The following is an 11894-nucleotide window of genomic DNA, read 5'->3' on the forward strand; positions in this document are numbered from 1 at the left end:
AGACAATGAGGGGTTGAACTTATTCCAAGGCAATGAGGGGTTGAGCTTATTCCAAGGCAATGAGGATGCTATATCATTGGTTGGTTGTTTCTGCTGAATAGAAATAATTGAACAAAATGGCTTATGAAGTTAATTTGGTTTTGTTTGTTTTTGTTTAACGTCCTATTAACAGCCAGGGTCATTTAAGGACATGCCAGATTTTGGAGGCAGAGGAAAGCCGGAGTACCCGGAGAAAAACCACCGGCCTACGGTCAGTACCTGGCAACTGCCCCACGTAGGTTTCGAACTCGCAACCCAGTTTATATCTGTTCTGTTCTTAAATCTACTGATATTTGGAGCTGATTCATTGTGATCTTCTGAAGATTATTTAAGTTTTGACCATGGTTTCTTACCTGTCAACACACCCAATAAATTCATTGATTGAATTGACAGACTGGACAAGTACCTGTGGTTTTAACTACAAAATGTTAAACATTTTCTGCTGAGGGATGTTGTAATATGGGGAGACTTTTTTAGAATATTGTCAGGCATGGCTTATGTATTTTGAAATTGTAAACAATTTTACATAAAAGTCTGTTATCATCTTGAAGACATATTCCACAGTTGGACACAGTAAAGCACCGCCTTTGGAGAAGTCACCAGTTCGAGCATTATACAGTACCAACTGCACAACAAAATCAATATGATAATGCTGAATTACTGGCACTGTGTCAGGAAGTTACAGCATACTGTTATATATAGACAATGACTTGACCAAACATAGAAATACAAAGTCATCAGTGTTTAGACATTACAGGTGTAATGGTAACAGTAATGGGAGCCCATCATGGACAGGGTATTTTTAGCCCCTACCGGTGAAATGGGGGGGGGGTCTGTTGAATCGGGAATTTCTACATGACAAAATGTGACATTGGGGAAAAACAAAAAATAGTGAAAATCATCCAAATTTCAGTTTTTCTTTGACACATAGTATCATATTGCCAGTGTTTAGTTAAATTATGTTATTCAATTCAAAGTTTGCATATGTATGTATGAATAATTCACAATGACATCTTCTTTATAATATGTATTTCATTCCTTTTTTTTGCATTCAACAACGATATAACAGAGTCCACTGTAGTTCATTAGGCCCACCAAGGGTAGGATATAATCTATGCATTATTTCTGTACCCCCCTGGTAATAATGAATTCAAGCATTTAAAGACGAGCATATTACCCTGCAGAGACTACTTACGTCTGACTTTTAATGGGTATGTTCAAAGATTTAAATGAATATTTATTTCTTCATTAATGCATTATAATAATGTTTGTGACAAATTACGAGCGACAACTTTGCAGACTATTTCAACATGCAAGATATCATTGAAGACATTCATCTTCTCTACAGAAGGCACCAAAAGAATATTTTCTACAGATAAAAGGCGTCCTAGAAGTATTTTGTAAGGCAACCCAGAAATATTTTCTACAGTAGACACCTTAAGTTACCCACTTAGAAGCAGAGCAAGCGATTTTAAATGGACCTGAGTGTCTTGCAATGAGTACCCATCTTGTATTGTTTCTGCACAGCCTCCTGGTTTAACACTGGTTGTCCTTGCTGAATGTTAGACAGCACTTCCCTGACAAGTTGTCCTTGCTGAATGTTAGACAGCACTTCCCTGACAGGTTGTCCTTGCTGAATGTTAGACAGCACTTCCCTGACAGGTTGTCCTTGCTGAATAATAGACGGCACTTCCCTGACAAGTTGTCCTTGCTGAATGTTAGACAGCACTTCCCTGACAGGTTGTCCTTGCTGAATGTTAGACAGCACTTCCCTGACAAGTTGTCCTTACTGAATGTTGGACTGCACTTCCCTGACAAGTTGTCCTTGCTGAATGTTAGACAGCACTTCCCTGACAGGTTGTCCTTGCTGAATGTTAGACAGCACTTCCCTGACAAGTTGTCCTTGCTGAATGTTAGACAGCACTTCCCTGACAAGTTGTCCTTGCTGAATGTTAGACAGCACTTCCCTGACAAGTTGTCCTTGCTGAATAATAGACAGCACTTCCCTGACAGGTTGTCCTTGCTGAATGTTAGACAGCACTTCCCTGACAAGTTGTCCTTGCTGAATGTTAGACAGCACTTCCCTGACAGGTTGTCCTTGCTGAATAATAGACAGCACTTCCCTGACAGGTTGTCCTTGCTGAATAATAGACAGCACTTCCCTGACAGGTTGTCCTTGCTGAATGTTAGACAGCACTTCCCTGACAAGTTGTCCTTACTGAATGTTGGACTGCACTTCCCTGACAAGTTGTCCTTGCTGAATGTTAGACAGCACTTCCCTGACAAGGATATCCTGATGATGGCAGGTTCCGCTTTGACTGGGGGCTCTGACCTCTCTTTAATCTTCGCCCGTCTCCGGGATTTTGACTTTGTCAGGTCATCTGGGGCTAAAATAGTGCTTTCACGGACTGGAAGCCAAGAGGTTGAATATCATTTGTTTGATTTGTATTGGAATTCATTCTAATTTGGTTAACTTTATTAACATGGGATGACAGTTTGATGGTAAGCACATGTTGGCCCTCACTGACCCCCAGGGCTGATGGGCGTAGCCAAAAGGGGTCAATTAAATTAACTTCAATACTTCAAATCTCAGGTGACCGTTATAATGCCCATCAGCCTCTTGTTGACTTTATCAGGTCATCTGGGGCTAAAATAGTGCTTTCACGGACTGGAAGCCAAGAGGTTGAATGGCATGCATTTTGTACTTCCCAAGTCTCATCTTTCTTCATATCTAGTTGCTTCCATTGGGTCCATAATAATTTAGTGTATGACTCACAAAGGATAATGATGGTGCTTAGAAACATCCACTTAAAAAGGCCTGAATGCTTTTGTTAAATTTTCAAAAAAAAAACACCATCACTTGAAATGCAGAACAGTCAATGCTGATACGTAGTTTGTTCTAATGGATGACCTTTACCTAAATTCAAGGTCACAGGGGTCAAATATGCTAAAATATTTAAACAACTTCTTGATAATGAAACCAAGTGGCCCAGAGACCTGATATAATTATGTAGCTTGCTGGGATGAAGGGCTACAAAGTTTGTTCAAATGGATGACCTAAACCTCTATTCAAGGTCACAGGGGTTGAATATTTTAAAACCTTTTAATAAACTTCTTCTCAATAACCAAGAGGTCCAGAAACCTGATTATAGCCCTGTAGCATGCTGGGATGAAGGGGAACAAAGTTTGTTCAAATGAAAGACCTTGGCCTTAATTCAAGGTCTTTAAAACCTCAGGTGACCATTAACTCCCATGGGCCTCCTGTTTTTGAAAAATAATGAAATTATAGCATTAAATATCATTTTCAGAATTCCAAATGATTTCAAAAGAACAAGTTAATCAGTGAAGCATGCTATTAAATCACCTGTATTGTTAGTCCCTTGCCGTTTGAAAAAACGGGGCGACTTTAGGTTTACCCTCCGTCCGTCCGTCTGTCTGTCTGTCTGTCTGTCTGTCACGCAAGTTGTCCGGACAGTATAACACGTAGTTGTGCATCCCACATTTTTTTTCTTCGAAAAACCATTTAAATTTAAATCACCTGTATTGTTATCATTAGTAATCTTATTGTGTAGAGGAATTATCCTTGTGGTGGCCCTGATACCTTTTCACATCTAGATTGGGGAATCGATCAAACCCTGGCCACCTAAGTGAAAGGCAAGTGAAAATTTTAACCATGGAAAGGTGCAGTAATTGTTCACGACCTTTGGTTAATTTTCTCCTGACTGAGTTAATCCGTAGTTTCTTGGTGATAATCACAGACTGTCCATATCATCTAATTTGGTCAGTTCTTGGTAATGTGCTGGGAGACTTGTATCTATAGTAAGTTAGATCAAGACTGATCCCCCTACTGAGGTAATTTAAATCTCATACAAATGTAGGTCAGTATTATGCTGAGCCGGATTTAAAGTTAATCATGTAGGTAGCAGCTAACATAATCATAACTAAGAATTATGTCAGTTAGTTTTGGTGTGTAGGAGGTGGTATTAAGTTTTGTTTGATACACATACATGCTATGCCATAATACATTTATTATGAAGGAGCAAAATAACATTTTGACACATTATAGCTGTCTCCTTTATTGAGAGTGATCATTAAATCTTATTCCATACTTAACCTGGCCAATAAACAAATTAATTATGGACCTTTTGTGAGGTCAACATGGTGTTATAACTGACCTGAAACTGAATCAAATATTGACCGAGGGCAATTCTGGCAGGTTGGTATAACGCCATATTACCCGAAAAGTCTTTAATTTATAATAAGATATGAAATTTTGTTTGCCAAAGGGTCGAAATGCATTATATTTATCTTGATAACAGGAAATCTACATCATAGGGGCTTTGTGACATCACAATGATTATGAAATCAGAAATGCACTATATTGACTCAGTGGTTCTAAAATCAGAAACATCAGTGAGGTCATGGATATCTCTAAATACTGACCTCCACGTGACCTGATGATACTATACCAGTGAGGATTCAAGAAAATTGGACCATGGTCTCAGAAGTTAAGCCGGAAGTCTTAACTCATCGGGTATTCCGCAAGTCTTAACTCATCAGGTATTCAGAAGTCTTAACTCATCGGGTATTCCGGAAGTCTTAACTCATCGGTATTCCGGAAGTCTTAACTCATCGGGTATTCCGGAAGTCTTAACTCATCGGGTATTCCGAAGTGTTAACTCATCGGGTATTCCGGAAGTCTTAACTGATCGGGTATTCCGGATGTCTTAACTGATCGGGTATTCCGGAAGTCTTAACTCATCTGGTATTCCCGAAGTCTTAACTCATCGGGTATTCCGGAAGTCTTAACTCATCGGGTATTCCAGAAGTCTCAACTCATCGAGTATTCCGGAAGTCTTAACTCATCGGGTATTCTGAAGTCTTAACTCATCGGGTATTCTGAAGTCTTAACTCATCGGGTGTTCCGGAAGTCTTAACTCATCGGGTATTCCGAAGTCTTAACTCATCGGGTATTCCTAAGTCTTAACTCATCGGGTATTCCGGAAGTCTTAACTCATCAGGTATTCAGGAAGTCTTAACTCATCGGGTATTCCGAAGTCTTAACTCATCTGGTATTCCCGAAGTCTTAACTCATCGGGTATTCCGAAGTCTTAACTCATCGGGTATTCCCGAAGTCTTAACTCATCGGGTATTCCCGAAGTCTTAACTCATCGGGTATTCCCGAAGTCTTAACTCATCGGGTATTCCGGAAGTCTTAACTCATCGGGTATTCCGGAAGTCTTAACTCATCGGGTAAACCCGAAGTCTTAACTCATCAGGGTAAATCATTTTCATAGACAGATAGCTTATTCATAGGTTGAAAAGCCTTTATGAATTATTTTAATTTTATGTATCCATGCAAGTTTCATTTTAGATTATTACTGTTTATAATACCCAAAGCTATGACAGAATATCTGATTTCACATTAATTAAAGAGTTGAACATTATTGCAATTAATGTACTTGTTCTGTTCTAGCTCTCTGGTTTTAAAAAAGTAATGTTTTTCTGAAGGCCACTGAAGTATTTAGAAAATTTCTCTTTTTGGCTGCAAGTATTTCCATGCTTCAGAGTTATTCTTGTTAATTCTGTTTTAAAAGATTCATTTTCCAATTTGCTATACATAAATCTGTTGTCCTTGATGCTGCTCAGTGTTTAGAAATACTTGTGTATCCAAATACAAATCAGTGTGATGTATATGTAGCATTGTTTTTTACCAACTTAATCAGGAAGTGATTGGTATACTTGTCAGTATGATCAAGGCACTATTTGTTACAGTTTTAATGTCATTATGTACATTGCAATCTCTACTGACAGCTTTAAGTTTACATATTGCGAAATACTTTTTCTTGACCTTAGATCAGTGAGGATTTCTGTGACAGAACTAGACCAGAACACATTGATATCATACCTAATATAAAATAAGATTTATTTTGTCTTTAATGATAAGACTTGTTAATCCGTAGGAATAGAGCCCTGGGTTGTATTGTATTTGGTTAGCCTATATGGAGCACTGCAACTGTGCTATCTAATACTCACTGTGTTTACCCATGGACGTAGGTATATGACATAGGTATATACACCTGTGTAATATGCCTGTCCACCAGACCTCTACTTGATCAGTTGATCTCATTCAGAGGCAAGAGTCAAGTTATTACATGGTAACACAATTTTCAAATGTTTAACTAATAATATATTCCTAAACTGACCACATTTTTGCAAGTCTTATGAAAACATTGAATCCTTGTGATATTCTTTAGAATTTTTTCCTTGATCTTGAATCCCGATGCAATGTTACAAAGCTATAGCTATAATCTCAGGAACTGCTGGGGTTTCAGGCTGTCAGCAGGGATATTTATGTCTTACAATTTCTAGTTGTAATATTTATATTTCCAAAGAGGACAGATGCTTATCATTACAGATCGATTGGCAATGGCAGAATTTACATTCATAGACTTGTATGCAGGTTTTGTAATCTATGATGTGTTGGTCACAATGACAATGCATGTGGATATATTGGGTCTGCAGTTTATAATTCTTGCTTGGGCTCTGTATGGAAATGCAGGTGCCCTATTTTAGTACAGTTGTCCATTCATCTGTCTGTTCATCAGTACTTATTAGCACTTATATTTCCATCTGTCTGTCAGTACTTGTGTTTCCATGTGTCAATCAGTCTGTCTGTCTGTCTGTCCGCACTTTCATTTCCGGAAATTTTGTCAGAATGAAAATAAAATTTTCTTAACTTTCACATTGTGACACACTTTGATGTGTAGATTTGCAATAGAGGTATCAAAAGCTTATAAGGTCAAGGTCACTTAGTAAAAGTACACTGGAATATTTGATCAAAAAGCACCATGCAAGCTTAGGCTTTTGCATAGTTCAAACTCGCTGAAACTTCACACGATGATTCATCAAAGCATTATTCAAGCAGGCATTATTTGTGGTGATAAATAATAAGCTTTAATCACATATAGATGCATGTATAACATAAACAAAACATACCATTTGCAGGTCAGTTAAATCCTTAATGAACATTTATGACCTTTTTTTTTTTTTACGTCCCCAGAAATTCAGACGATATCCTCAAGTCTATACCATTACTGTCCAGCAATTCTTTTAAGTTATTCACTTCCTGTCGTAATTTTTCACTTTCCATTTTAGATTTCTTTAACTCATCTTTTAGTTTTTTGCACTCTTGACGATTTGATTGGTTATCAGATTTTAATTTTTTAACCTCGTCTTTTAATGTCTTTGTTTCTAATTTATACTTCTGATTCTCTGCTGTTAGTTTCTCCTCAACCTTTTTCACTTTCTTTGCCTCTTTTTTCATGGCAAGTACTTCAACCTTCATATCTTCAAATCGTTTCTCTATGAGCTTTGGTATGGAATATTCTGTGCAGGCACCATCTTCACTATCTAGTCCAAGAGACTTCCAGCACCGCTTTGCCAATTCATCCAGTAAGTCTGAAATTTTCGTGAGAAGAATTTCATAGTGGAGTGAATCTAACTTGAGTTTTCCTCCATCTGGCCCCTTTAGAAGAGGCATCAAATGATCAGATATGAGGTCTTTTAGAGGTTGATCGAGAGCCTCTGAGGGGCTCCCTGTAGGAGAAATATTGGACACTTCCTGAAGCACAATCGGGACAATGGTCTCTGACAGCACCTTAAGTATGTAATCCTTGTCGCGGAGAATCTCGCCATTTAATCTCATTCTTTCCTCAACAGCAGTTCGGATTCGTTGAGTATCTTAAATAAAAAGTACATTTCCAACATTATATATAATCAATATCATGATCAATTAATAAAGATTTATCAGGCTATATTAAAATCAAAGGCCTGTTGAGTTATACTCTGGGAACTTAATAACATTGGCTAGCAAGAATGATTAATATAATTAAGTTGATAAAATTTTTTACAAATGTTTTGTAATAATGATATAAAGTAGGAAGACATATGGTTCTCACCAGTAAAATTTATATAGATCTCAAGATTGATGGAAGATAATATTGTGCCATGTTGACAACTGGTAGAATCTAACAAGCCCCCTGAATTATTGGGAGAATGCAACTAAAAGGCAGAGGAGTCCAACGTCCTGTGTGTGCTGGTTGGTAGATGTCTTCGTAGAGGAATCCTAGGTGGATACAAGTATATTCTAATGAGGGCTGATTGATAACATGTGAACCTCATATTGAAGGAGGTACTGCTCAAGAATGTTCTTTTTAAGTCCTACTATTCTCTGACTATATAGGGCCGTGTACCCAAGGACTGGTCTCATTTGGTTAGTTTATATCGAGGAGGCAGAACTCTTAAGTAAACAAGACAAGCAGCTTTTGCAAAAATGGACAAAATCGGTTAGGATTAGGGTTAGGGTGAAAGAGTCTGTCATTGCCATGGCTGCCATTCACAATTGTGGCTTTAAATTGATTGAGCATCCGCCTTTTTCACCGGATCTCACTCCTTCTGACTTTCATCTATTTCAAAAACAGCTGTTTGAGACACCCTAACCCTAACCCTAATCCTAACCCTAAAATGCAGTAGATGACTTTCTGAACAGCCAAGAAAGGAGTTCTATAAAAGTGACATTGAGGCCCTTAAACACCGCTGGCAAAAGTGTATAGATATTAAAGGGGATTATGTTGAAAAATAATACAATATGTCCGGCAAAATGCAAATCCTTCAATGTGAGGCTAACAACCTATCAATCTGTCGTCGTAGCTCCATAGGTTATAGACAATAACAAGTAGGTGGAACACTAGTGATTTCGTGAGTTACTCGACTTTATTTATCGACATGTTTCGGATGGCTAAGGTTTTTCTGATGATGATTGGCTTATAGGCATCTGAAATATGTCAACAAATAAAATCTACTATTTACAGAATCCCTGGTGTTGATTCTCTTACCTACTTGTTATTACCCTAAATTATTGTAGAACTTTGTGTGTATAGAGGTTAGAGGTTTCTGATGCGATAAAAATTACTGATATATGAGCTAGATACATTCTGTCACTCAGTAATTATAAGGAACTCACAATCCTGTATGTTCAGTTCTGTCTCCATCTTTTCACTGATCCATTGGTAATCATGCCTGAGAACCTGTACAAACTGTCGGAATGCACGAGGTCCACGGCGGGGCAGAATCTCCATCAATGTCACCACCTTGTCCTGCCTTGTTACCTGCTTCTGAAAAACACACATTGATATTATTACGACTGGAAAACAAATCAGATTCAGCAAACAGTATCCATGCATAATGTTCCTATTTCTACTCATTTAGTGCGATTCCTGCCCGACAGTTTAAAAGATTAATTTGAGAATGCTGTCTCAGTTCCCCTGTCCCTACCCTGTCCCCCTGGATGTCATCCCCCCTGTCAATCGTGCCACTTTCCTCCCCTGTCTCATTCCTACATATATACCCCTCCTATCATGGTCCTGCTCTCCTCCTGTCTCATCTCGCAGCCCCTCCTCTGTTTCTTTTGCCTTACCCCTGTTACAGTCTTTTCAATCCATCCTTTCTATGCCCCTCCATCTCCTTCCCATCAACTCTTGTGCCTTTCCAATCATCTCTGCCCTACCCCATCTCCACTGTCCCTCCTTTATCACAGACTTGTCCTTCCCTGTCTCCCTTAATTGTCACCCTGCCCCTTCCCTGTCACACTCCTGCCCCTTTCCTCTCTCACCTGGCCTTCCCACATAACCCCTTTCCAATCATCTCTGCCCTGCCCCATCTCCACTGCCCCTCCTTTATCACAGACTTGTCCTTCCCTGTCTCCCTTAATTGTCACCCTGCCCCTTCCCTGTCACACTCCTGCCCCTTTCCTCTCTCACCTGGCCTTCCCACATAACCCCTTTCCAATCATCTCTGCCCTGCCCCATCTCCACTGCCCCTCCTTTATCACAGACTTGTCCTTCCCTGTCTCCCTTAATTGTCACCCTGCCCCTTCCCTGTCACACTCCTGCCCCCTTCCTCTCTCACCTGGCCTTCCCACATAACCCCTTTCCAATCATCTCTGCCCTGCCCCATCTCCACTGCCCCTCCTTTATCACAGACTTGTCCTTCCCTGTCTCCCTTGTCACCCTGCCCCTTCCCTGTCACACTCCTGCCCCCTTCCTCTCTCACCTGGCCTTCCCACATCCTCTACCTCTATTTACTTCTACCTCATCACAGTCTTGCCCCTCCCCATCCCCTCTGCCTGTCCTTTGCGACACTCCCGCCCCTCCTGTATCATCTGCCCCTCCCATGTCATCTCTGCCCCTTCCTGTCTCCATGCTACTCCCTCTAAGACTATTGCCTGTCCTTTGTGACACTCCCGTCCCTCCTATATCATCTGCCCCTCCCATCTCACCTCTGCCCCTTTGTCACCTCTGCCCCTTTGTCTCCTCTGTCCCTCCCGTCTCCCCGCTGCCCCTTCCTGGCTCTCTGCTCTTCCCCTGTCTCCCCTGACAGTCCTGCCCCCTCCCCCCCCCCCCCTCCCCTTGCACTCCACCATCCCCTGTCTCTACTTACTTCTACCCTCTCCACCTGATCTTGGGTCAGGATATTGCTGTAGTGAAGCTGGGCCAGGAAAGACTTGGTCGGGTCCAGATCCTCCATTAGACAATTCCTACAGTTTTGTAACGTGGCTTTCTCCCGCGAATCCATGTCTAGAAGAAGCATGAGGCTTCAAAATGTCATTGACTTGACATACATAGACAGAAGCTGGTTAACATTCTCTTCATCATCTGCCAGAGCCAGGATAAATGTTGATATTATTTCTGGAGTTTCTGTGTTTTGTATTATACCAATGGATCAGTCTGATATATTTGTCCAAAGTACTGTCCTCAGATATCACGTGATTCAATAATCAAAAATCAAAATTTGAACAACATATCTGAAGGTCTATAAGATTTCTTTATAAACTCTGTACAGTCCATCTTAAAATTGTAGTTACATTTTGGAATATCTCACAAAAATCCATTCCAATATGGTTGAGTTACAACTTCCTGTACTCCGCATTTCATGATGTCTGTCTTCCACTTCCACAGGGGTGTCTCCTGACATTTTGAGGCTTATAACTGACCTGTGACAACAGAGAAGGTAAAAACTGTTGAAGTGAAAATGTAGTGTAAACTCTGATTTACCTTAGGAATCTGAGAACATAATGGTTGTCATATGGAATGTGGTTGACGACTCTCAAGTTGAACATTGATTTGTTTTCACGCTCATAATGGTAATTCAGGTGACAATGACATTTGTTTTCCTCCAACTGAATATGGCTTTTTCACCGAAACGGGGGATATTGATTTGGGTTTGTCTGTCTGTCCGTCTGTCCGTCCCTCCGTAAACAATTTTTGTTAACGCTATTTCTCGGAAAGTACTAAAGGGATCTTTATCAAATTTCATACATAGGTTCCCCTTGGTCACTAGTTGTGCATATTGCATTTTGGGACTGATCGAAAAACAACATAACAGGCGACCATCTTGGATTTTGACAATTGAAGTTTACTACTGCCAGTTTTGAGATATCTAGGGAAGCAAGTTAATCTGGTCTTGAAAAATAATTTTTTGTGAAATCATTTCAGACTTTTTTTCTAGATTGACTTTTAATATGTCGGCAATAAGTGATACAGATTGTTGTATCATAATTACGGTAATGCCTGTCAAGTGGAGAATTCAGTTGATTGATTAATCACCAGCATGGAGTTTTATGTAGGACCAATTTCTTTATATTTTTCATATTAATTAATCGCAGTTCAACATGTCCTTGATTTTCATTTTTCATTTCAACAAATTTTATTGTTTTAAAAAAAAACAATTGGATTGAACATCAGGCTTAAGCCTATTTTAAGTTCTCTCCGTATTATAATAATATTAACAAAATA

At 39.5% G+C, this 11894-nt stretch overlaps 1 protein-coding gene across 1 annotated transcript in view; it reads right to left on the bottom strand.

Annotated features, from left to right (window-relative positions):
- Positions 1 to 7051: 7051 nt before the first annotated feature.
- LOC117316474 overlaps positions 7052 to 11894 on the bottom strand; it is a 6400-nt gene continuing 1557 nt past the window's right edge. Inside the window, exons 2-4 of the mRNA XM_033871080.1 lie at positions 10540 to 11092; positions 9065 to 9215; positions 7052 to 7782 (exon numbers count right to left, since the gene is read on the bottom strand). Of these exons, the coding sequence (XP_033726971.1) occupies positions 7091 to 7782; positions 9065 to 9215; positions 10540 to 10689 (993 nt within the window). The 5' untranslated portion in view covers positions 10690 to 11092 and the 3' untranslated portion in view covers positions 7052 to 7090. The remainder of the gene's footprint in view (positions 7783 to 9064; positions 9216 to 10539; positions 11093 to 11894) is intronic.

The sequence above is a fragment of the Pecten maximus genome, chromosome 18, assembly GCF_902652985.1.
Source record: "Pecten maximus chromosome 18, xPecMax1.1, whole genome shotgun sequence".
In the NCBI taxonomy this organism is placed as follows: Eukaryota; Metazoa; Mollusca; class Bivalvia; order Pectinida; family Pectinidae; genus Pecten; species Pecten maximus.